General features: G+C 41.3%; 1 protein-coding gene across 4 annotated transcripts in view; it reads left to right on the top strand.

Annotated features, from left to right (window-relative positions):
• Positions 1–4,177: 4,177 nt before the first annotated feature.
• Positions 4,178–27,043, top strand: part of CDH9 (cadherin 9) — a 132,918-nt gene continuing 110,052 nt past the window's right edge. For 3 of the 4 annotated variants that reach the window (XM_054984648.1, XM_054984647.1, XM_054984646.1), the window contains exon 1: positions 4,178–4,405. In XM_054984648.1, the coding sequence (XP_054840623.1) occupies positions 4,178–4,405 (228 nt within the window). The remainder of the gene's footprint in view (positions 4,406–27,043) is intronic. The other variant, XM_054984649.1, reaches the window with a different exon arrangement.

Raw genomic sequence — 27,043 nt, 5'->3', positions numbered from 1 at the left:
AAAATAAGTATGCATTACATATCATTAAGCATAGGGAGGAGATTTAAATCATAATCTATGTTCCTCCGTATTTCTCTCTTTCAAAAGATAATAATAAAACCAGAAGGCTCTAAGAATCTATCCATCCCCCTCCCTGTTATCCCTTCAGAGCACACTAACAGTATAACATGTTAGAAAAGAAGATAGACATAAAGGATTAAGCCAATTATGTACATTTTCTAAGGTTGGACTATTCAGTAAATAGTCCTCAAATCATACACAAAAAAGCAATTTCTGGAACACTTTTGTGCCATCCCTCTCCCTCATGAGCAGAGATGGGCATGAACAGCAATACGAACAAAAAAAAGCCACAAACAGCCCAATCTGCTGTTCACAAACAAGCTGTGAAGCCCCATTCTAAATGAATAGGTGGTCATCACAAGCCTCTTTCATTGCTGTTCATCAAGCCAGACAATCTGGCACCTTCAATCAATTCCCTTGGCAACTGGAGGCAGGGACTGCCTGAACTCTGCCTGAACTCTTGCTGTTGCCCTGGAAACCCCAATCTAAACCCAGTTTAGCTTGATAGGCAGGTCTTCCTTTCAAGTATGGAGCTCCAAATTTGTTACAAGAAAGCAAAGACCATGGGGGAAGGGGGAGGCTCCCAGCTCCGGCTAGTCTTTGCAGACCGTGGAGAGGGAGAGAGACAGCTGCTGTTGGCATTTTGATAGAGAGACATGGACAGTGCATTGGAGCTTGAATTTTCTTTGTGTGTGGTGGGATATGGATCTACCCCTTCAGGTTCCAGGGCTGCTGCCAGGCTCTGGGGCCAAGCTACTATTTACTATTGGTACCTTTCCTGCTGCCTGCTCAGGTAAGGTTTCTGGGACTGGTGCAGTAGTGATCTACCACTTCAAGTTCCAGGGCTGCTGCCAGGCTCTGGGGCCAACCTATTATTTATTATTGGTACCTTTCCTGGTGCCTGCTCAGGTCCTGTTTCTGGGACTGGCGCAGTAGGGATCTTGACCAAACTTGGATGATGGCTGGAGGAGAGCCTGCTAGCCCCCAAGAACATTCAACCATGAATATGTTCATGAACAAGTCATGCTCATAAGTGTCCATGTGTCTCTGTTGTGGATGGCAATGGACAATGAACATCATGTTCAGGTTTTTTTCTGGTCGTGCCCATCTCTACTCACGAGTATATTCTATTGACTATTTATTAAGTTCTGCAATAAGATTTCACAGGTCAACATTTCCACATAGATACAACATTTCCACATAGATACAAAAGATAACATGGTCAGAGTTTACACAAACAGAGAAAATTTAATTCACCCACAGCACAATTGCAGCTGTTATTTACTAGACTGTAATCCATTGTATTTTTATTCCTCAACAAGACAAATGGTTTCTGAGAGAGAGAGAGAGATGTATGAAGTATGATCCATTACACTACTTCGTCTTTTTTAATTAAAAGGTGATTTACAAGTTTAAGCTAACAATTGAGTGCTTCCTAGTTCCAGTAGCATCACAATGAACACCATGACAGTTTAACACACACTATTTACAGCTTATTCAATATCAAATATGTTACAATTTAGAAGTGTGGACTGATTCATACTAAACTGGCAATTTCACATCATGAGAAAACAAGATTCTCTGGAAAAGTCAATAATGCTAGGAAAAGTGGAAGGCAGCAGGAAAAGAGGAAAACCTAAAACGAGATGAGCTTGACTCTATAAAAGAAGCCACACACCCCACTTTGCAGGATCTGAGCAAGTTTGTTAATGACAGGATATTTTGTAGGTCTCTCATTCATAGGATCACCACAGGTCAGAGAGGTGACTTGACGGCACATAATACACACACACCCTTCTTGCTGGAGACACCCTTATTCCATTCTTCAGGGTCCACTACACCCCAAGATTAGCATTTCATGGAGACCAGTGAGAGAGAGACAGGCAGAAAAGTTGCCTTCTGTAACTGGAAAATTTAGTCTGTGTTTGCTTGCACCATTTTTGGACCAAAATGTAAGATCTTTAAGATGGCAATAAAGTCAATGAAGATACTATTGTTATATTAATGACTGAATGTGTATGACTTTACCAGAGAATATTTGGCTCAGTGGGTTGGATCCAAGGTCAGTTCCTGTCAGCAGATAGAAATTTTCACCAATTTCCCCCTTTTACTGCTGCTCTGCCACAATTCCCATCTTATGCTGCACCTGAGAGTCTAGTCTCCACCTGATGGCAGTATTGCAGGGAGTTCAAAAGCTGGAGCAGAAGGGGGAAAGCAGGGGAAGTTTCATTCTGACTACTGGAACACCTTCTGTCAACTGAAAACTGGAGCCATTTCCACACTGCTTACCTTGTTCCAGAAAACAGCGAAATCTCGCGCGAAATCTCACGAGAAGACATTGTTATTGCGCAAGAAGATGCGATAACAGCATCTTCTTGCGAGATTTAGCTGTTTTTCGGAACAAGGTAAGCAGTGTGGAAACGGCCTGGCTCTGGCTCCAGCCTAGAGTTAGAAGCTATAAGTTACAGTGGTTGAATCCCACCCCCACCCCCAATGCTGTAATTGTGCCTTACAAATGAAGATGTGGAGCAATTCATCAAACTGGTTAAGACCCCAAAGGAGCAAACACAGCAAGAATATAATACCATTTTATACCATGCAATGGCTGCCCAACCAATCTACAGGAGGATAAGTGCATATTTTTAAAACCCTCTCGTGGATACTATGCCACAATGGCTCCTGCCCCATGGTCCCATGACAGGGGATTTGTTTGCAGTTCATTAGCATCATTGATCAGAATAAAGACTTTTTCTTTATTGATTGTTCGTGGCAGTTATTTTTGTAAGAAAGCAATTTACATGATTGCTTTGCCAACTCTCCATGTTTACCCACTCAACAATCCTTCAACAATCCCAACTTACCCAGTATAGCTACAACCTATACCCAGTAAAATGTGCTAATTTTCTCTCTGTCATCCCAACATTGTTACAGAAGAATCTGGGACTAAACTGGCAGTGTGGAATATTAGAGAGTCAACAAAAAGGAAAACCCTCAAGAAATGCAAAAGCAAAATACTCTAGTACAAGATGGTATATATAAAAAAGGATGTATTATGAACTGTAAATTGAAAACACGATCTGAAACATCAAAATACGAATAAACAAACATTAGTAAGCAAAGGAAGAGCTCCTTGTACAGAAAGAACCACTTCTTTCTCTGGAGGAAGCCTGTGTATTTAGCTATATGACCCAGCTTCTTCTGTGATGCATTGCATTCCCACAGCAAACATATCAATTTAGGAAGCAGGGCTGCAACATTCAATCAATTATTCTGATAGACGAATAGACTAAAAAAAATTCATTGACTTATCAGGTGCATCAATTCACTGGGCCACTGATTTCAAAAAATATATACAAATAAAAAAACTAAAGGTGGCAAGCATCATCTTAGGAGAAGTATTTCCCCTTCTCCCAATGGCTGCACTAAAGTAAAGCCTATTGAGATGAACATGTGCCTGATTTAAAAACTGAGGGTGTATGATTTTTTGCTTCAGAAATATTGTTTTTATTTGATAGTAAATTTACACAAATTAAATGAACAATTGGTGAAATCAAACTCATACAATGAGCTACACCACTTTGGTGCAGTGGTTAAGAGCGGCAGGACTATAATCTGGAGAACCGGGTTTGATTCCCCGCTCTTTCACTTGAAACCAGCTGGGTGACCTTGGGTTAGTCACAGCTTCTTGGAGCTCTCTCAGCCCCACCCACCACACAGGGTGACTGTCATGAGGATGATAATGACACACTTTGTAAACCACTCTGAGTGGGTGTTAAATTGTCCAGAAGGGCGGACTTGCAATGTTATTATGTTGTTATTGTTATTATTACTTGGATAATAGGAACTTGTAGAAAGATCACCGTGAAGGAAGAAAAGTATGAAACCCATTATGGGCTGAAGTAGGAGGGAGGAAGGGAAGTCATGCTTCCGAGCACAAAAGCCCAAGACAGGATCTAACCCTGATTTTTAAAGAAGATGCTTAAAATTCACCAACACTTCTTTTTCTCCTCTTCACAGATCTTTTATAAGGGGAATACAGCATTATTTGCGCAGGATTTTTCTGGCTAAGGCAAGAGACACACTGAGCCTAAGAGACGCTTTGCTGAAGTTGCCAACAATGAGAACTTGCTACTGCTTGTCATTTCTAATCTGGACCTCTATGCTTCATGAGGTTCACGCATTATCATCGCCAAAAAGGACTAACATGTATTTTCAAGCAGAACGGATAATGGGGGTGCCTAAGGATCATGGGAAAGCATTGCATCGAACCAAGCGAGGCTGGATGTGGAATCAGTTTTTTTTACTGGAGGAGTACACCGGTCCAGATACTCAATATGTGGGCAAGGTAAGTGTTGTGATCATAAGACCATTTGACAAGATGACAGGATTCTTGTATATATATAATAGATTTTGGTTTCTCTGCTGCAGTGAAGCATGGCAGACTGAAGACAGTTTTCTCTTGGAAAGAAATAAGCTACTTATAGATCTCACAACTTATGGACTTACTCCTGTATTTTAGAGGAAGAAATAGTCTTCTGATCCCATACTATGCATTTGCAAGGAAACATTAATTCTTGAGTCATTTTAATGTACCAATTCAGTTAACAGAGGTCTTCCCATCTTCCCTTCTACAATGGATTGAAAACGTTGCCAGGAAACTTAGAGGAATAGTTGGCAAACAGAAAAAGGATGTTCGTATCTATTAGCATTGTTATGGGGAAGGGGATTTCTATTTCTTTTCCCAAAATTTACTTTTTTAAATATAGCCACTGATTCTTTTTTCTCTTTGAAGAGAAAGTCAGTGCATACTTGCAAGCATAAACACAAAAAGGTTTTTCAATTTAGTTGAGCAGGACAAAGCACATACATACATACATGTGCACACGGGAAATATTTCAATAATCAGAGAAATTCTCATTCGAGATGGGCATGAACCAGGAAAAAAATGAACTGTGAGGTTTGTCGCGTTTCATGAACCATGAACCATGAACTTTTACGAACTTTTGCCCCGGTTCACAAACCGATTCATTTGGTTCATGAAAAAGTCACTTCCAGGGTAGCAGGTTACTTCTGGGGCTGCAGAAAGACCATCCCCCCATTGCCTAGGAAACTGATTGATTGGTGCCAGACTGTCTGCAGTGATGAACCAAACAACAAACCAAATGAACCAGCCTAAAATTTTGTGGCAGTTCATCAGAAATGGGCGCTGACAAACCACCGGTTCATGAACAATGAACTGGCCCAGTTTGCGATGAATTTTGGGTTGTATTTTGGTTCATGCCCACCTCTAGTGCTCATCATCATTACAAAACATTTCACATCCCACAGAGAACATTTGTTAGTAAATGTAGTTTACAAAATATGTAAATCAAATAAGGACAACTTTTTTTAAAAAATAATGTACATACCTTATTACACTGGGCTTGATTATTTCATATATATAGTACACAGATATGTGTGGAAAAGTTGAAGGGAGCTGAGTGGCAGTATGTATAAAAATATGTATAATTGTGGTGAAAAGGAACATCCAGAAATCTGGACTATTTTTTAAGCCTTGCAAGAATATTGGATATCAGATTATTTATTTATCTATCATTTATATCCCACTTTTCTCCCTGTTCAGGGACCCAGAGCAACTTTTCACATATCCTCTCCTCCACTCAACCTTCACAACAGCAACGACCTTGTGTGGGTAGGTTAGGCAAAAAGGTTCTAGTGGTCCCAAGCTCACCTACCATTCTTCTATGGATTTGAACACAGTCATCTGTAGCTGTAGGCCGACCCTCAAACCACTATGCTACACCAGCCCTCACTGGTCCAGAAAATATACAAATTTCCTGATTAAGAATATATATTGGTTGCAGAAAAAATACAAATACAAAAAGGGACAAAACAGCAACCTTTGATCATTCTTGAAAGGCCCCTATAGTGTTTCCATATTTTTCCACTACCAGGACTGAAAACAGGAGAGGGTATTTTAATTTGGGGCAAAAAAAAAAAAGCGCAAGGAGAGGGAAGTCAAACTTTCCCCAGTGTCATGGTCCCCGTGCCCCTTCTTCTGTGGTTGTTTTTCTGGCAAAGAGAGATACTGAGAGTTCCATCACAGAACTCTAATGTAATTAGTAGTTTTGTGGCAAGATAGCAGGAAAAAAACCATTCAGATTTATGAGAATGTTAACAAGGAGAAGGATGTTTCCTGGTGAAATGAAGGCTGGGGAGGGTGGTGCTTTTACCTCTCATCCCTATGACAGAAAGGAAAGCAACAGATGCTGGAGTGAGGAGACTAGCGGCTGCCTTTGCAACTAATGCGGTGTTGGGAAAGGGAGACTATTTAAAGATAGCTTGCCTTTCAAACTACACATTTGCCTCAGAGTTTCCCACTGTCTCCTCTCTTCTTCAATAAGATGAGATTAGCTGGTTGCTGGAAAAGGGCTGGAAAAGTTTTTTTTCTGAAATTGGCCAGGAGAACGATCTTTTTTCTCCTGCTTCACATTATTTTAGTGAGGTTGAAGTTAACTAAATAGGCCTGATCCTGAGGCACTGACTAGACCCTAACTGAGGTAGACAGGTCCCTATACCCTCTTGGCAGAAGGAGGGATAGAACCTGGCATTTACTGAGAGTTTGATACTTTTATTCATGCTTTGCTCACATGGGGTCCCAGAGCTAACCAAATGACAACCTCTGGGAAGTAATGCCAACAGTGAGCATGCTCCTGTGCTTTTCACATGGCCAATTTTCCTCGTTTGGAGCCAAAATTGAACAGGAGCATGCCCGGCACCAGTGCAATCATGCCACTTCCGGAAGTGATGTCATATCACCTCACTGGGAGCATGCCTACTGTGTGTTTGCCCAGGTTGCTTGCCAATGGCGGTGATGACCAGGTGGTTTGCCACCTCCCACCGATTCCAGGGCAACACTGGTGGGCAATGGAGAATCCTACTGCTAGGATACCAGCAATAGTTTTTTTGTATTAATTTAGATTGGTAGGAACCCTGATTTGCCTGTCAATGGGGAAGGAACACACACGAGCCAGTTATGGCAGGGCAACCCTGAGAAGGAATGTGTCAGTGTTGGGCATTATCACTTGAACTCCTTCATTAACTATTATAAGGAGAAATGATCAATAGGCCGTATCACTTAGTACATGTTTGGTGCAGGCAAGGAGAAGCTATGTTAAGCTTTGATTCAAGACAGGCACTGACAAGCAAACCCAAATGGGTCAGCCCAATGGGTGGTGGTAAATAAAGTACACAGTTAATAGTTTAATTAATGGAAACGAACAACGAACATCATGTTCGGGTTTTTTTTCCTATTTGTGCCCATCTCCTGCCGTAATTCGTGGAGTGTCCTGTGTTCCGGCAATCTCACTAACCATAATTAGTTTAAGTAAACCCTGATTTTGCACAGTGTCTGAACTCAGCATGCTTCCACATTTCCCCATCAGCAGCAGACGGAGATACAAGTCAGACAGATATCAGTCCAAGTTCACTAGCTGCCATGCTTTTAAGTAACATTTAATTTGGCCCTCAATTTCTCACCAACACTATCTTGGGGTAGGTAATAAACAGGAAAGTATGACATCTATTCTGGAGCTGCCAATCTCATACTAAAAGGGGAATGGAAAGCCCATAAGAGCAAATCAATACCCATAAATACCTTAGCGGCACAATTTGACTGTCTGTTTCAAATGGTGATGTTTTTCACCAACTTGTCTGTCTCAGTGAGACTTTATGTGTAGTCACCTTGAAAGGGAAAAGAAACGCTGTCAACAAGCACAGCTGTCATCAAATCTTCCCCTTCCCTTGCATACTTCTCTTGTTCCTGAGCCTTGAACAATTTGTGTATTCCATTCTGCCGCAAATGACAACTGCAGCTCACTCTCAAGGATGTATAATGCAGCATGTACAAGTAATATTTTATCTATGCAATCTACATAGTTATTCTGTTACATATCCAGTTGAACCCCCAGTTATCTTGATGCATATTTGTTATAATCAGACAGTTGACTTCAAGTCAGGGTTGTTATGGGATGGGGAATTTATTTTTACAAAATTTACTTTTATAGATATAGCTATTGATTCCTCTTATTTTCTTTTATCTCTTTTAAGAGCAGGATTTCTTTTATTTATCTTCAAGAGAAATTAAGGTACCCTGTTTTTAACTTCAGCCCTTGCAATTGTTTTATGTTATGCATCCCAGGAGGGTGCCCTAGCAGGAAGGTAGAAAGTCTTGGAAAGACATTGCCTGCCTCTAAGCATCTACAGAGTAAAATGCTGAAGTTTTGCAGAACCTTTCTTCCTGCCCATCCTCTCTTCAAATTTATCTTTGATCAAAGAGGAATTGATTAGAAACTGACCCCAAATTCTTAAAGAGAGGAAATAAAAGGGATTGTTGGATTTCAGGGAGAAGCTAGGTAAGGAGGAATTAATAGAATTTTCTTAACAACCATATCTCAAAATCATAGATCCAGAGGAGTTAGCCATGTCAGTCTGTAGTTGCAAAATAGTAGAGTCCAGGAGCACCTTTAAGACTAATCAACTTTATTGTAGCATATGCTTTCGAGAACCACAGCTCTCTTCATCAGATGCATCTGAAGAAGAAAGCTGTGGTTCTTGAATGCTTATGCTACAATAAAGGTGATTAGTCTTAAAGGTGCTCCTGGAATCTTTACCATCTCAAAATAAGAATCAAATATTGATTTCAATGATAGCTATTTTAACATGGGTCCATCCTATTATCTTGTAAAATAGGGGGCGGGATGCTCAAAGTAACATGCTGCCTGGGGCTGCTGAACTGACCCCCAAACTTTGATTCTCATGGTGCTTTCCTCCCAGCACAGGTATGCCTCTTAAATTTTCTTCATCTCAATTTCTCTCCAGATTTTGAATTACCCAATTGGCTTCTCGACTGGAACCAACGTTTTAGGGATCTTCCACTTTTCTGGTGTTTTTTTTTTAAAAAAAGATCTCAAATTTTGTGCCAAGCACTGTGGTATATGCAATTTGCCACAGTTTTCAGATCCCTTAATTAATTATTGTTAATGATGTGAACATATGCACAGACAACATGCATGGTGGGGGGAAGATGCTAATAAATGGTAGAATATGAAAACTGGCAAATCCTGCAGGCATACAATCCCTAATTAATTGTAGAAATCCCACAAGCCAAATCTGAATTAAAGAAAAGTGAAAAGCAGCACAGAAAGAAATTTGAAGATTAAAAAGGAAGGGGGTGGGGAAAATGCGTTCCTCTGTCAGCAAACCCCCTGCTCTGCCAGTGAATGGAAGAAGAGTTTCATTTAAAACACAGGTCCACTGCCATGATGTGTCATTTGTGTCTCAGGCACATTTATTGCTGCCTTTCATTCATGTTTTCACACCATTTAATGAACTATGCTTCCTGAAAATGTGTTGGCTTTCAAACGAGCTTGTATGTTTGATCTCACTGATTTGAGGTTTAGGCTCCAATTCACACTTATTCACAATTCACAGCAGCATGGGGTTACTTTTATGGGCTGAAATCCCACACCACAGTGGTAAGCACTTATGCACTGGTAGTAGGTGGGAAGGCTTAATCATATGGCCCTTTCCCACTTGATTGGTGTCCTCGGCTGAGGAACATCACAGAGATCTGCCTCTCCTCATACACAATCCCTGTACCGAAATACTCAACAGCAGTGAAATGCCAAAATGAAAGGAAGAATGAACCAGCCAGCATTTAGCAGGGGGAAAAATAGAAGCATGGGAACAAAAATAAAGGACCCAAATAAGGCACATGGTGCCGGGTATGGTACCACAGGCCTTGAAATCTCTGCCCCTTTCTTTTCTTCAAGACTTTAAACAGAAACTGTTTATGATTTTTATTTTTTTTATTTTTAAAAAATAACCACATAGTCATAAGTTGAATTCTGAGTCAAATTTAAGGCTGCATTTAGGATTGCTGCCCCCCCAGTGGGAACCCCCCCCAACTCCCACCCTCCACACTCTGTGACTACTCACCTGCTTAGTAGGGGGAAAAGGCAGAGTAACAGGCTTCCAGGGCATGCTCCTGGGGTGACACAATGTCACTCCTGGGAGTGACATCATGCCACCCCAGGAACGCTCCCATGCTTTGCACCAGGTCACTGGGGGCCCAAATCAGCCCAGTAAGAAGCACACACATGCTCCTGGGTTTGCATGATGATGTCACTTCCTAGAAGTGAAGTCATCATACAGGCCTTGGAGCCTGTGTGCCCAAAGCATATGGACAAGAAAAAAAAAGTTGAGTACCAAGTGTCCCCCCCCTCCTCCTGGGAGAGTAAGGAAAGCTGACAATCATAGCTGCATTTCTCAACTGAAGCAGGATATTTGAGAAATGCAGCTAAGGTTGCCAGCTCTCCTTACTCTCTCAGGGGTGGCAGCAGATCGCAACTGACCATATTCCCATAAAGGAAAGGCTTTTATCCTTCCAAGAGCAACAAGAAAAAGAGGAAAAGATCACATGTAATTATTCCTCCAAATTACCTATACTTTTGCTAGACTCTGCACACTGAGTGACTAGAGATGGGCACGAACCAAAATACAAACCAAAATTCATGACTAACCAGGCTGGTTCGTGGTTTGCGACCAGCGGTTTGTCAGGTCCCATTTCTAATGAACCACCATGAACTTTAGGTTGGTTCATTTGGTTCGCCACTGCAGACAACCTGGTGCCAATCAGTCAGTTTCCTAGGTAACAGGGTATGGACTTCCTGCAGACCTTCTGCTGACCCGGAAGTGACCTTCTGCTGGCCCGGCAGTGACGGTTTTCTGACCTGGATGTGCTGTCTTCACAAATCAAACGAACTGGTTCGTGAACCAGGGGCAGGTTTGTGAAAGTTCATGGTTTGTGAAATATGATGAACCACCAAATACATGGTTCAATTTTTTTTTCTGGTTTGTGCCCATCTCTAGTGACTATTGAAAGCACTAGTAACTCCAGTGGACACTCTCCTGTTGCAGCTGGACAAGGCTACTCTCTGGATATTGTAGTCACCAGCTTGAGGAAGAACAAAGTAAAAAATCCAGACAATTTATTTAATGTGCATGTAGGTGTCTCAGATCCTAGACCAACATTCTACTCACTATACCATGATGGTTCTCAGACAGAGATTATGCAAGTTTGGTAAGGCTGCATGTTATAGGAAGAATCACTCTGACTGCCAATCACATAAAAAGTTTAGGGGTGCTTCTGGATTCAACTATGCTATTACAGAAGCAGGTAAATACACTTAGCATGGTATTTTTTTTTCCAATTTTATTTTGTGTGAAGGATATCCTCCCCTCCCCCTTTTCTCCACTCAGCTGACCTGGCCTCAGTGATCTACACTACTCGTACCTCAAGAATGGATTTACTGTAACACATTCCTCACAAGGCTACCCTTAAAAACAACCCGAAAACTTCAATTAGCACAAAATATGGCCAGCTGTCTTTTGACTAAAATAGAAAAGAGTCCAGTAGCACCTTTAAGACTAACCAACTTTACTGTAGCATAAGCTTTCAAGAATCACAGCTCTCTTTGTCAGATGCATCTCACAAAGAGAACTGTGAGTCTCAAAAGCTTATGCTACAGTAAAGTTGGTTAGTCTTAAACGTGCTACTGGACTCTTTTCTATTTTGCTACTACAGACTAACATGGCTAACTCCTCTGGATCTATGTCTTTTGACTGGAGCTCTTTTAGTCATATAACTCCTATCTTATAACAAATTCATTTGCTACCATTTTTTTCCTGGGTTCTATTTAGGATGCTAATTCTTACCTTTAAAGACCTTTATAACCTGAGATCCACCTATCTGAAGGACCATCTCTCCTGGTATGAATTTGTATGCTAGTTTTCTTTCTCACTGCCCTCAGCTTGCTTAAAACGTGGCACATTTATTTATGGTCAAAAACCAAAGGCCGCAGGAAAACACTACCTATATAAAAATGAATGAAACGTGATATATATATATATATATATATATATATATATATATATATATATATATAAACTTTTGAAACCTATTTCCAAGTTTATGGAGTTGATACCCAAAAAATCCTATGTATATTCCAAAAGAAGGAATAGTAAATATTATATATATGACATGGTCATAACAAAGATGACATAGATAACATTATACAGGAATAAAATATCACAATAGTATACAGGATTAAAACATTACAAAAAATATAAGAAATGCATAATAACCAAGAAGCCACAGCTAGTCAGTATTCAATGTTAAAACCTTATTCTAGGAGCAAGTTGCCTCATCAGGAGGAAAAGCTATGTTAGAGATCCAGTCCTGACTCCAAAGGATATACAATCACATTTCTCTCCAACTCCGAATAATATCTCTGTAAACTCAGAAATAGGTTTCAGAGGTTTTTTAAAATATATTTTTGGAAAGGTGAAGTTTTCCTGCAACTCTTGGTTTTTGATGATGATTTGTGGCCTCGTTATGCACTTTCTCAGTTGTCATTCCCATTCTTTGGAATGGGCTGTCAGAAGAAGTAGGAAAAGTCCCCTTTGATTCTGTAAGAAGACATTAAAACACTCTCTGACATGTCAGTCTGAGATCTGGGTAGATGGTATGGTGGGCTTTTCTGCTGGTATGCTGACATTTCTCTTTTTATCTTGCTGGTTACTGATTTAAACCTGTAGTTTGTTTATTTCCTCTCCGCCTCCTAGAAGGGGAGGGGAAACTGACAGAGCCTTCAGGAGGCAAAGAGGAAATTAGCAAGCCCTCTGAGGAGTGATCTTTGCTGGCTCTATAGAGAGGGGGAATTGACAGAGCCTTCCAATCTCTTTTAAAACTCAGCTTCCCGGCTAACATTGTGATTCCCTTCACATGTGCATCCTCGTGTAATTCGTCTCTCGTAGCTTAGCTCTGAGTATAAGACAGTTGTATATATTCAATACTGATATTAAATTAGAGTGTTAGAGCATTGGACTGGGATCTGGCCATGAAAGCTTGCTAGGTGACCTTGGGCCAGTCACGCACGTTCAGCCTAACCTACTTCACAGGGTTTGGGGGAAGATAAAATGCAGGAGAGGAAAAAAATCATGTTGCTTTGGGTCCCCACTGAGGAGAAAGGCAAGGTATAAATGAAGTAAATACACAAGTAAACATTATCGCTGTGTCTCCATAATCATTACAAATCCTGGTAAGCTAGATCTATATTAAACTTTTATCTTAGAGAGTGATTCAAAGCTCAGTAATTATCCCGCAAGATCATGATCCAGGCAAAATTCACACGGGAGGCTTCCTAAATGACAGTTCACACTTTTAACTATTATATATGCCAGCTTTGGTAAAGGCATGCAAATATGACAGGATTCAAAGCTGCTGCAAAGGGGGTAAAATTAAGATATATCTGGATCCTGAAGGGTGTGAGATGCTGATCACCACCCTAATGAATACTGAGCCCAAGGACCTTTTCAAATATTTTGTATGAAAAAGTGGCATTCTTTGTTAATGCTGCATTACACTGCATTTGTATTCCACAACCTCAGCAAGCAATCTTCTTTGACGCAGCTTCCAACGCTGTTCAATCTTGAAGACTTTATCAGTTAAAAGAATCCTCTATCCCATCTTCATCAGTGCAGCCTGATTAGTATTGGAACCAGTCTATACAGCTACTAATGATGTTTTTGTACACAGAAGTAAGCCACAAAAATGATGCCTTGCTGCTCTTGGAGGCCTTTGACAGTTTACAAAGGAATGCAGAAATTTTTTTTGCTGATTATAATTAGCATTTGTGATGGATCCATGCGATAAAAGCACCAAGCAGAAAAATATCCTTAAAAGCTCCAATTTTCCCAGAGAAGGAAGCTATGATAGCATGGCCGAATTAGCAAGTGCAAGAGAAATTAAATGTACATGAATTAATCAAAGGATTTTTATCACATCTTTGGGAAAATTAAAATGCTGGCTCATCTCAACAGAAGCCTTTAGGCACAGACTAAAGGGAGATGATGGTGCCCTTTACACGTTCCTCCCAGCCATGTGGGAGCCACTCATCAGCAGATGGCTCCTACACAGTTGAGATAACATTTAAATGAACCAAGCACATGGAGAGGAGCCACTCATGTCAGTCTTCCCCATTAACAAGCAATAATATATCCTATATGTGTGGCACGTAGCTCTCATTCATTCACCAAATTAATATTTCCTTGATAATCTTCATTATTTCTTTCATTCTTCTAAGTATGTGTGTGTGTGTGTTGTGTGCCATCAAGTAGCTTACAACTTATCGTGACACTGAATTAATGACTTCCAATGCATCCTATCATTGGCAGCTTTGCAAACTGAAGGCTACAACTTCCTATTGACTCAATCCATCTCATATTGGGTCTTCCTCTTTTCCTACTGCTTTTGACTTTTCCTAGCATTATTGTCTTTCCCAGTAAGTCTTCTTGTCTTCTCATGATGTGACCAAAATATGATAGCCTCAGTTTTAGCTTCGAGGGAGAATTGAGGTTTGCTTTGATCCAGAGCTCACTTATTAGTTTTTTGGCCATCCATGGTATCTGTAAAACTCTCCTCCAACACCACATTTCAAATGAATCAGGTTTTTTTCCTCTCAGTTTTCTTCACTGTCCAAGTGTCACACCTGTGCATGATGGAGAACACTACAGTCTGAATGATCTTAATCTAGCTCACCAGCAACACTTGTTTAATTCAAGGGTTTTTTTTCCAAGTTCCTTCATGCCTTTTCAAGTCCCATCTTTTTTTGATTTCTTGGTTGCAGTCTCGATTGTGGTTGATGATTGAACCAAAGAATAGAAAATGTTTAACAATTTTGATTCTTCATTGACAACTTTAAAATTGTGTAATTCCTCAGTAGTCAATATTTTTTGTCTTCTTGATGTTATTTCTAAGTGTACCAAGGGCTTTTCATTAATATCATCTATCCACACAAAAGCCCCACAAGATGCGCTAGTATTAGGGGCACTATGCAAGGATTTGATTACCATCCAAACCCAGTCTTCCAACCAAGCACTATGCTGGTGTCTCAGAAGTCCAAAGAAATAGATGGGGTTTTTAAATATAATTTGATGAGTGTACAGCATATGAAGATGTCACTCCAGGTCTTGTACGAAACATAGCTTAGAAAAAGTTCAAACCATGTCAACAACTACATTTATTTTAATGAACGGTACAGAAAAAAAGAAAGGGAGTGAGAGACTACATGTACAGCATTTTTATGCTACCTCTCAGAAGAACTGCTGAAGGCAATTAACAATTAAAGGTAGAATGAATAAAAAGAAAAGTTAAAACAATAAAAATACTTCAATAAATCTAACTCTGACAGAGACCAAAGCACCCAATCGATAATCAATAGCAAACAAAACTACTAAGGCTATAAAAATATAAAACGGAGGGAATGCTGAGCACGCTCATGAAAGTAACAGCCCAAGTTAGGAAAGAAACAGTGCAATCCTAAACAGTTACTGTAGTCTCAGGGCCAAGCTACAAGTGATGAATGACACTGGAACGGCAAGTGGATCGAGTGGAGAGCAAGTGGAGGGCAAGTGAACAGGGAGGAATACACTTGCCATTCAAGTTTCATTTGTCACTTGTAGTTTGGCCCTAAGTCTTCTGAAATCAACGGACTTAGACTGAAGTAACTTTGCTTAGGATTGCTCTGAAGGCATCTTCTTTACCGTTATTTGCAGGTTGTCCCCTACAAATGTGAGTCTTCCTTTAAGTATACATTCTCTTCAGCAAAGCTCCCTCACATATACCAAGGAATTCTTGGATTGAAGTGATTAACATGGCCCCTGCCATGAGCTACCAATGAGTGGGATTTTGCATTAATAATAATTTCCAGTTCCATCGGCATCCCTAAAAGCCTTTTGACATAGGTTTTGGAATACTAGTAATGAGATATAATGATGATGATGACGATGACAATGACAACACCCACTCTGAGTGATTTACAAAGTGTATTATTATTATTATCCTCGTGACAATCACCCTTGGAGGTTGATGAGGCCGAGAGAGCTCAGAGTGCTGTGACAAACTCAAGGTCACCCAGCTGGCTTCAAGTGGAAGATTAGGGATTCAAATCCTGTTCTCCAGATTACAGTCCTGCCGCTCTTAACCACTCATCAAACTGGCTCTATCATTAGAGATTCAGCTAATACTATTCATGTGACAGGGCCTGCCCTGGCCCAGCTTCAACTCTGAATCAGGACTCCCCAAAGGAAATGGGCTGAGTAGGCTCCATGGTTTCTATGATATCCAAAATTCCCAGAACCTCTAGAGAAAGACCCTCTGCCTTCTTTATCATCACAGGCTCTCCTTCATCAGCTGGTTGAACAAACAAACCAGGTAGCCCTCATCAACCCTGAGAGATACCCCACAGTCTTTTCCCCAAGATCCCAGGAACGAAGATGGCAGAGAGCCAGAGCTAAAGCCTGGACAAGGGAAGGAGCGCACACCTGGGTGCTCAAGGCATCCAAAACTCCATTCTTATGCAGGAAAAGATCATACCTCTCTAGATCTTTGCAGAATCTAGGATCCAGCTCTGGATGCTTATATATGCTTTCAAGTTCAGGTCTAGTGTTCACTGGTTCAGTAGCTCTCCAACCTAATCCTGCTATTCCTGTAGACCTTTCTGCATCAAAGCCTCTGTTACCCAACTCTGTTACACAGAAGGTCTGCCCCAACCCTTACATGGTCATCCATGTAAAAAAACAGAACACCAAGACTGTGAGGAAATGTGGCAGACTACATGAGATTGCCCACTGTGCCTTTCTATATCACCTTTTAAAAGCGTGCACCAAGGAGGTTTATGCTTAAAGGCAACAAACGTGTTTGCAAATATAAGCATCATTACATGAGAGGGAGCCAGGACTGGCTGTAGCTCTTTGGTAAGTGAACTCAGGAGCAAACCTGGGGTTTGACTTGAGGAAGGCAAACTGGCTTCAATGCTCATGAAGCATAAACATCAAGGAGAACTGTATGATGAAGGAGCCAGATAGAACAGCTCGTCATAGATTATTAGTGTATGTATTACACATGAAACATCAAAGAACCAAGACAGGTTTCTTTGGCTTAACCTATCATAAATTAAAACTGAATCACAAGGAAGACACATTTCACACACCTGCACACCCCTTAATTAGGTCCAATTGAATGATAATTTCCAGTATTTCTATCTATGGAAAGCCCTGGAAACCGCAATTTGAAAGCACTCACATATAGACTATGAGAAGCATGGAATTCTCCACTCAGTGCAGGGCATGGGGCACCTTGGTGCATAGTGAGAAATATGTGTGCAAAACAACTGTGACAGACATTGGACTTAATGGGAAGTCATCTACATGCATGAGGAATTCTTTAAATATAGGTTTTATTTTATTTATTAGATTTTTATACTGTCTCTCCTTCAATGAGGCCCAAAGTGGTTTTCAACATTAAAAACAATTAAAACAACAATAAATATTATATATTAAAACCAGGGCTTTTTCTGGGAAAAGAAGTGGTGGAACTTTCAAGCAGCAAGTGGCAAGCTGCTTTAGGATTTGGGTATTTAAATGCTTTGGTATACTCCTTAATGATTCGGGAATCTTTACAGAGCACAACAAAGCTCAAAGCAGCACTTTTCTGGCCATTTGCTCATGGCAACAAAAGTGTTGCTTTCAAAAGCCAGCCTCTTTTCAGCTGATGGGAGGGGAATCCCCCTCCTGTCAGTGGGAAAAAAACCTGCCAGCTTTGAAAGCAGCAACACTTTTCTTGCAAGAAAAGTATTGCTGCTTTCAAATGCCCCACTACTTTTTTCAGCTGAGGAAAGGAGGAGGAGGGGACCCCTCCTCCCTCTCCCCGCCACAGAAAAAGCTGCCAGCATTTTAAAACAGCTTTTTTTCAGCTGATGGGAGAGGAATCCCCCTCCTGTTGGTGGAACAAAGCAGCCAGCAGCAACATTTGGGCTGATCAGGGAGGAAAGGGGAAGAGCCACCGGACATGTGATTACTTTCAAGAGGTTCCTGAACGCTGTTCCTTGGCATTTCAGCGGGAAAAAAGCGCTGATTAAAACTAAAAATCAGTACAATTAAGGTTGTCTCCAGCAGAGCTCCTTTGCATATACAAGAAACTCATGGACTGATCCCTGTCATTGTAATGGGAAAAAGATACATGTTTACACAAGGGATGGATCATAAATAAGAAACAGTTCTGGCAAATGCATCAGTAATTGAAAAAGGAATGAGGGATTCTCCTTTGACCACCCAAAAATAGTACACTGAGGATCATGGGACCTGAAAGTATGAAGGTAATATGAGGTAAAAGCTGTGGGAGGAAGGGGAATTGGGCATGATGGGTGAAAAACTTGGCTAGATCCAACCCTAAGATTTCCAGTGGATAGAGACATTTCTGACAGAAAGAGGAGCAATTTGCACCAATTCCCCTTTCTCACTGCAGGCCTGCACATTTCTATTCCGGGGTGTGTGTGTACGATAACCTCTGAGGGTGTGATTTGGGAAAGAACAGAAGATAGTTGTGGGGTGTAAGTGAAAAGCTCATTTCTTTTTTTTTTAAAGTAGAATTTTATTAAAGTTTTAAAATTAAATATGAAGCATATGGGCAAAAATGATAGCTAGATAGCTAGATAGGAATACATACCAATTTTCTATTTGAAAAGGTTTAACAATTTACATATTATATACTAACTCTAAAGTTATCATAAGTAACTACTTTTCCATTCCATCCATACATTCCTACTATCTCCCTAATCTTCATGAGCACAGATCATTAGTTCATTTCTTTCTGTTTCTTGCAAAAAGTCTATAAGGGTCTTCCAAATGCTCAAATACTTATCTATCGTCTTTTACCCGATTAAAGATGTCAATTTGGCCATCTTGGCATAGTTCCTCAATTTTACTAGCCAATTTTTCTCTGTAGATAACATTTTTTTTTTTCATTTTTGAGCATATAATAGTCTCGCTGCTGTTATCATATACAAAAATAGTATGCCATGTGTAGCTTCCAGCTGTTTATCCATTAACGCCCCCCCCCAAGCCTCCAGCTTCATTTGGACATTAGTCTTTAAAATCTTCCGAATAATTGAGTGTATTTGTTTCCCATTTTTTTTTTGCTTTGCTACATGTTCAGCACAGATGATAGAAAGTCTCCTGTTGTTCACATTTACAGCATCTGTTTGAAGCATTCTTCTGCATTTTTGCTAATTTCTCTGGTGACATATACCATCTATACATCGTTTTATAAAAATGTTCTTTCTAACCCGTTCTTTAGTTTTTATTCTAACCCATTTATTATTATTCTAACCCATATTTAAAGTGCATTTGAGATCCCTTGACCACATATTCACCCACTGTTTGAGTGGTTGTATATTATAAGAAAAATTCTTTGTCCATTTTATCATACACATTTCACCTGTTCTTCTTCTGTTTCCAGTCTCAACAAAAGTCTATACATTTTAGCAATAACATGGTCATCTCTCATACATAGCTCCGTTTCATATATTGACACAGTTTGATTGAATCCAAACATCTTTTTGTCAACGTTAAATTGCTCTGTCAATTGTGCATAAAAAACATTGACATGTATGACCTTGTGTATTCAGATACTCTCTTGCTTTCATTTCCTCTTGTGAAAAATCTAATATGTCTTGATATGTTAACCACTTATGTTTAAATATCAGATTCATTTCTCTTCTTAAAAAGCCTCCTGAGGGGAAATCCAATACGGAGTTTTAGGACACAACATATGTTTATATTTATTCCGTACTCTCAAAATAGCCTGTCTAATAAAATTATTTATAAAATCTACATTTGCTTTAACTTTGTCATACCACAAATATGCATGCCAACCAAATCTTAAATAAAAACAACAACAACATTCAATTTATATACCACTATTCAGGACAACTTAATGCTCACTCACAGCAGTTTAAAAAGTATGTTATTATTATCCTCACAATAAACACTCTGTGAGGTAGGTGGGGCTGAGAGAGCTCCTACAAGCTGTGACTAACTCAAGGTCATTCCGTTGGCTTCAAGTGGAGGAATGGGGGTGATTACCTGGAGGTGAATTCACTACACCAGTATGATGCTCTAGAGCCATTTAGAGGCTCTAAAATAAAGCCGTAGATTTGGGGGGAAATCCTAGATTATCACATCAGCACAGTGCTGTCACTTCCACTCTTAACCATTACACCAAATCATGACCTTCTAATTCCTGTAACCTTTAATTTCTTAACATTAACCATTTTTTCAACCAGGCCAAAGAACAAACCAAAATATGTATTCAAATTAGGTAGACTTAGGCCTAAGGATCCTCTTTCACCCTTTGCCTACTGCTTCCACTTACCTGGCTGACGGGGGAGGAAGGCATGGGAATGGGCTCCCTGTGATTTGCTGAATTGAGCCTGTTTGAAACCCAAATTGGCTTGCTATAAAGCGGTCCCAGTGGCTGCTCTGTGATGTCACCAGAATTGCTGTCACCAGAAGTGATGTCACCGTTAGAGATGGGCACGATCTGCATTACGATAAAAAAAACCTCACGATAATGGCGATCGCGTGATCGGGACCCGGCGGATCATGCTCGGCCACGGCCAATGGTGCAGCGATCAGGGGGGGCTTGATCAGGGTGATCATGCTCGGATTGGGAAGCCAGACACTCAGGCGCCAGCAATCTATTCCCCTGGCAACGGAGCCAGGGGAATGCCTGAGCTGTGTTTGCCCTCCTTCTGTCGCCCTGGAAACCCGAATGGAAGCCCAGCTTTCCTTGATCAGCAGGGCTTCCTTCCAACCACAGAGCAGCAAAGCAGTCACAAGTTGGGAGAAGACAGCCAGGGGAGGGAGGGGGAAGGGGGTGTTCTGTAGCCATGGGCACTCCAATTTCATCCCTGCAAACCCTGATAGGCAGCTCTGATGACCAAACACAGTCAAGACCCCCGCCCCCTGAGGGGAGGCAGCTCATCGCTGTTTCCCCACGCCCTCTGGGCCCAGCAGCCGCCGCCAGCACCCACCTTCCCACATAGCTGGGAATAGCAGTGCGCCCCGCTTTGGCCTCCCCAATCCCCGATCCCCGATCCATGGATCGGGAACGGGAGATGATTGGTGTGGATCGTTTATTGGGGATCGTTGCCGGTGCTGATCCACTATCGGCTGGATCATTAATTTATTTTGGATCGTGCCCATCTCTAGTCACTGTGCAGCTGCCGGACCATGCATGCTGAATAAACAATAAGGAATGAAAGAAGGAGGTAAGATCCAGATCTCCCTCCTCTCTCCAAGAAGGAAAGAGGACCTGTCAATCCTACATAGGCCCCCTCTTTCCTTTGCAACTTGTAATATTTTATATTTAGCATGTGGTTTCTTTCCTTGCCATACAAACTTAGATATATCCTTCTGTAATTGTTTAAAAGGAGTATCAAATGTCAATGCTGGTATAGTCTGAAACAAGAATAGCATTAATTTAATTAAGAATAACATTTATTTTAATTATAGATATTCTCCCCAGCAAAAGCTCAATTCCATGGGTGCTGTTTTACTCACATTGCATAGGATCTACTCCATGAAACTGACGACAGTCAAATGCAAGCTCTAAGTATCTTAATTCTGAGCAACCTCATTAACTTTAAAGGAGATTTAAGACTAAGATTGAGGCTTGAAGCATTCCAGTCTTTTGATTTGACCTTGAAAGAGAGTTTGTATGGAAATTTCAGGTTTAACTTTCTAAAAGGGGAGGGAAAGGTCTTTTAGCTTTAAATAAATATCAAATGATATGATAGAAACAGACAAAAAAACAGCTCCCCTACACCATTTGCCCTCATACTCTCAATTTGCTCCCAGAAGCTGTAATTTTACAAGATGGCCCTGCAGCAGCTACACACAGTTTCAAGGCCCAATGCAAAAGGACTGACATTTTAAGTATTTGGACTGGGTCAGTTCTTCATCATACTTGACATGTGTACCCTTGTCCTCAGATTTAATGGAATGGTCAAAACTGTTTTATTTCAGTCTATTTTACTTCTCCCACAAGCAAAGCTCAAACTATGGACTTGTAGCAGAGATACAAAATGTTACTGATTAATCTACCCATGTGTGTGTGTTTGTGTCTATAACTTGTAATATTATGTGAGCTATTAATATGGAGCAAAAAAAAAAACCCACAGAGAAGAAAGCATACACAAAGCTATACATGTTCATCAGTCCCTCTCAAAACCCCACTTAGGGGCATGTTTACACAGGAGGGGCTTTTTAGAAACACTGCTGCTGTTTGTTATTTTAACTTAAAATTCTCTAAACTAGACGGAGAGAAAAATGAATTGCTCAAAGCCACGTATGTCTCTTTGCCTCCCCAATTATTAACAAACCCTCTGAGGAACGATCTTTGTTAGCTCTGTAGAGAGAAGTGAAATTCAAACTACGCTTCCCAGCTAACATTGCATTCCCCTTCACTTGAGCATCCTCATGTAATTTGTCTCGTGTGGTTTAGCTCTCAGTTGCCTTGTGCTGAGTCAGTGCACTCGTCTATTAACTGTCTTCTTTCACTGGCAGCAGTTCTTCAGGGTCTTAGGCAGAGGTCTTGCACCTCATTTAGTGTCTGATCCTTTTAACTGGAGATACTGGGTACTGAACCCGGGACCTTCTTCATGTAAAACAGATGTTCTGCCACTAGAGTTGCCAAATATTGGCTGGCAGCCAGTGGGAGAGGGAGAGGGCAGGGATGGGAGAATGACAGCATGTTGATATTGTGGCAGCCCTTCCAGTGATTATCTGGAAGTGAAATCACCACACCAGTATGATGCTCTAGGATCCATTAAGAAGACTCTAGGGTAAAGCCGTAGACTTTGGGCCAAATCCTAGATTATCACATCAGCACAGTGATGTCACTTCCACTAATTTGTTGAAAGTGATGTTTTGTCACTTTTGGGGGGGCCTATTTTTCTGCCCCCACCTTGTCAAGTGGTGGTAGGCAGAGGAGTAGGAGGTCAGGTGGAGAGGGAAGCCAAAAGGGGAGACCTGGTTTCCCTTATCTATTACTGAGCCATGGTCCCTCCACAAATTAGTTTCCTTCATGGTCAGGTCTGCATGGAGCTGTTATATCAAAACCTTTTGTAGAGTGAAAGAATGTGTGTGAGAGGCTTGACTAAGAGATTTGTATATGAGGTTGGCAACTCTGGGTTGGAAAATTCCTGGAGAATTGGGAGTGGAGCCTGTGAAGGGCAAGGTTTGGGAGGAGGGACTGTAGTGGCACATTAATGCTATGGAGTCCACCCTCCAGCCATTTTCTCAAGGGGAAGCAATCTCCCCCATCTGGAGATCAGTTGTAATTTCAGGAGATCTCCAGGCTCCACCTGGAAGTTGGCAACCCTATTTTATATGGTAGCCTGAAACCCATACGCTATGTTCCCCGTATGTAGAAACAATGGCATTAACTAAAGCATGGCATTAGTTATGTGACTCGAGGTTTTCTGCACTTCATACTTGGCATTGCCATGTTTGTGTTGACTGGGGAAGGTTATCAGCTGCATGTTTAATATACATAGATCAATCACTGAGCAATTGTATCGTGGCTATGAACATATTCAAAGATGTTATTTCAGTCTTTATATGGCACTACAGACAGACTGAAGTTCTGAGTGTTCTGGCATTTTTCAATTAATTTCAAAACTCATTCATGCAATTCTTTATCTGGTTGGTTTCAGTCAAAGAGTGTCACAATGCACCCATTTTACAACAAAATCATAACATCTGATCAGTGCATATAAAAAGCCAATTTTTAAACAAGTTCCATTATTCACACAAATCTGAGAACTTCCTTTGAAGACTCATTAACCCCCCCCCCCAAACCCTCTATAAGCGATTTAACATATTTGTGTTCCATTTTTATCTGATGGCCATGTACAGAGGGAATTCGCAGTCTCCAAGCCCCAAGCCTGCGATCAAATACATATACAAACAATTTACGTAGAAATCCCCAGCAGAGTAAATCGCCCTGGCAAACTTGACTTATAATAGCTATGATTTCTAAAGTTTGGCCGGTTTGACATTACATTTTACAAAGGGCAAGCTGCTATTTTAGGAATCAGCAATGCTTGTTGTCTTACCTGATGTGTGTACTTCAAAGATCACTCAGGCAACGGGGTTTTGCTTTTTCTTTCAGTTCAACTTTCCTAGCTAGTTGTTTCCAATCATCCATGTGTTAAAACTAGTCAAATTAGGCCACAAGGTGAATATTGTCATCCTACGTGTAACCATTTATTCACCACAGTATGGAGAATAGAAGCCTTCTCTTAACATAAGCTTTCATGAATAGCAAAAGGAAGAGATCTTGAAAACATTCCCTAGTAACTTTAGAAATATTTGTTTGCTTTACATCCCACAGAGCTACAAGACACTGGGCAAAGGCAGAGCCAACACAGGGTAGTTGAGAGCAGGGCTTTTTTCTGGGGAAAGAGGTGGTGGAACTCAGTGGGTTGCCCTCGGAGAAAATGGTCACATGGCTGGTGGCCCTGCCCCCTGATCTCCAGACAGAGGGGAGTTTAGATTGCCCTCTGTGCCACAGCACAGAGGGAAATCTAAACTCAGCTCTGTCCAGAAATCGGGGGCGGGGCCACCAGCCATGTGATCATTTTCAAGAGGTTCCGAAACTCCATTCCACCATGTTCCACGGTGGCCATGAAAAAAAGCCCTGTTTGAGAGTCTTGACAGGCAATTCTGCAATTTATATACTCTACTGTATTGTCTATTTGAATGTCCCAGCCATTGATCATGTTGATTTACGCTGAAAAATCCACCTTGAGTATCAGTGATAAAGGTGGAGTATAAATAATGTTGTTAATATTATTATCATTATTATTAAAAATAATAAAAATGGTTGACCATCTCATCAGTGGGTGCAGTAAGATTGCACAAATTGCCTATAAAAACAACAATAATAAAGTACCTTCAATAATGCATTAGCTTGACCTGGATAGCCCAGGCATGTCTGATCTTGTCAGATCTTGGCAGCTAAGCAGGGTTGGCTTTGGTTAGTAACTGGATGGGAGACAAAGAAGACCAAGGTTGCTATGCAGAGGCGGGCAATGGCAAACTACCTCTGTTAGTTTCTTCCCTTGAAAACCCCAGAGAGGTTTGCAATAAATGGGCTACAACTTGACAGCACTCTCCACCATCACCAATGTTGCATTGAAATTTATGCAAAAAGTACGAGTTACCCTCTGCAAAATATTAATGAGAACTTAAGCCCGAGAGAGTTGTTGAAAATGAGAAAGTTAAGATATTGTCAACTTTCAAAATCCAAACAGATAAGAAGTTAGGACATAATATTCCAGATATTACTGTGGTTGAAAATAAGAAGGTCAACTGATTGGTGTGGCAATCCCAGGTGACAGTTGATTTGAAGAAGGATTGAAAAGATACCAAAATACCAACATCTAAAATTTGAAGATCACTGTTGCTAGGAGAAACATGCAATTGTTATTCCAGTAGTGACAGGAGCACTAACTGTGATTCCAAAAACACCAACTGAACATTTAGGAGACTTTTGAACTATGCAAGGAGTCCTGGTTGGTTCACCATTTAAGCTAAATTGTGAAAATATCTCCCAAAATAAATTCTGTTAAAGAAGCAAACATAATTTATCAGACCCTCAACCAGTGTGCTTAAAATCCTACTGGAATGGGCTGATTCCATTATAAAAAATAGGACATAAATGGCAAACTCTACCCATCTAATTATAACTTTCATATAAATATAGTATACCAGTGTACACAGGATTCTGCTCAATGTTGTTAACACTAGGAAATTACTGGTATGGTAGCACTACACAGTTATCAAGTATCCTCAACACAATTACATATGATAGATGTCAGGGCTTGCAGCAGTAGCTGCTGGGCAGGGTGCCGGTCTGTCCAGCCCTGACATCAAAGGGGTGCTAGGGATGCTGCAGGACCCTGCTCTGTGGAAGGAGGGGCAGTATACCTCACCCAGACTCCCTCTCAGTCCAGTTGCTGGCCTGCTCAACCTGCACCACTCACCCCCTTTGCTCTCTGCCATCTTCTCCTTCATCATCACCCCTGCTCAGCCCACCACAAACACTCTCCTGAGTCAGCTTTTATAGGGTTCCCTTTAACTGCCTCCGCCCTTCCTTCCAAGCGCCTTCCCTCTTCTGATGCTGCTCAGCTGTGTCCGATCTCAGGTGTTCCTTCTCTTTCACTAATCCCTCCTGGCCTTCCTTGCCTCTCCAGCAGGGTGGAGCTGAGTGGCAGGGCCTTTCCAGGCAATGCCCCTTTGCCATCTCTGCCTCTGCTCACAAGGTGCCACCCCAGCGGGCATCTGGTCTGCCTGTCTATTGGGGCTGGGTGTGGCTGTGCTTCCCTGGCCTTGCTCCTGAGGTGCCACCCTGGCCGGCATCTGGGCTGCCTGTCCCTTGATGCTGGGCGTGGCTGCCCTTCTCTGGCTGGCTTCCCCCTCTGGCTCTTCCCCTTCCACACTTGCTGCTGGCTGTGTTGACTTCTCTGGAGCCTCTGGGCCCCCTGACCCAGAGGGGTGCCATGACTGCTCCACCCCTTACAACTGCCTGTTGCCGCTGCTGGGCAGTCGTCTCCCAGGGTTATCCCATCCTTCTCTCCAGGTAAGTCCGGGGGCTGGGCTGTGGCCCCTGGACAATAGATATGTGAAGCTCTTGCCAATTAGTTAATCCATACATTACAGTAAGGATAAATCTCAGTATTCTTATCTACAGCACTAAAGGAAGTTCCCCATCCATAGAAATAAGCCATACATGGCCATCCTAAGCAGGTCTATTGGGAATCCTAGTCAATGGGGCACCAATGCCAAGGGAAAGTTTGCACTGGAAGATGTATGGCTGCCTCCCAATAGGTATTCACTGCCTAGAAGTATTCATTTTCCAGAACGGGATATGACCATTTGGTGTACAGCCCCTTACAAAATTTCAGAATGTATTCAGATTATGAAATCATGCACAACTATGGCCTTCAACCAT

This window comes from Eublepharis macularius, chromosome 7 (genome assembly GCF_028583425.1).
Source record: "Eublepharis macularius isolate TG4126 chromosome 7, MPM_Emac_v1.0, whole genome shotgun sequence".
In the NCBI taxonomy this organism is placed as follows: domain Eukaryota; kingdom Metazoa; phylum Chordata; class Lepidosauria; order Squamata; family Eublepharidae; genus Eublepharis; species Eublepharis macularius.
Note: the sequence above shows the minus strand (reverse complement) of the source record. Positions and strands in the feature narration are given on the sequence as shown.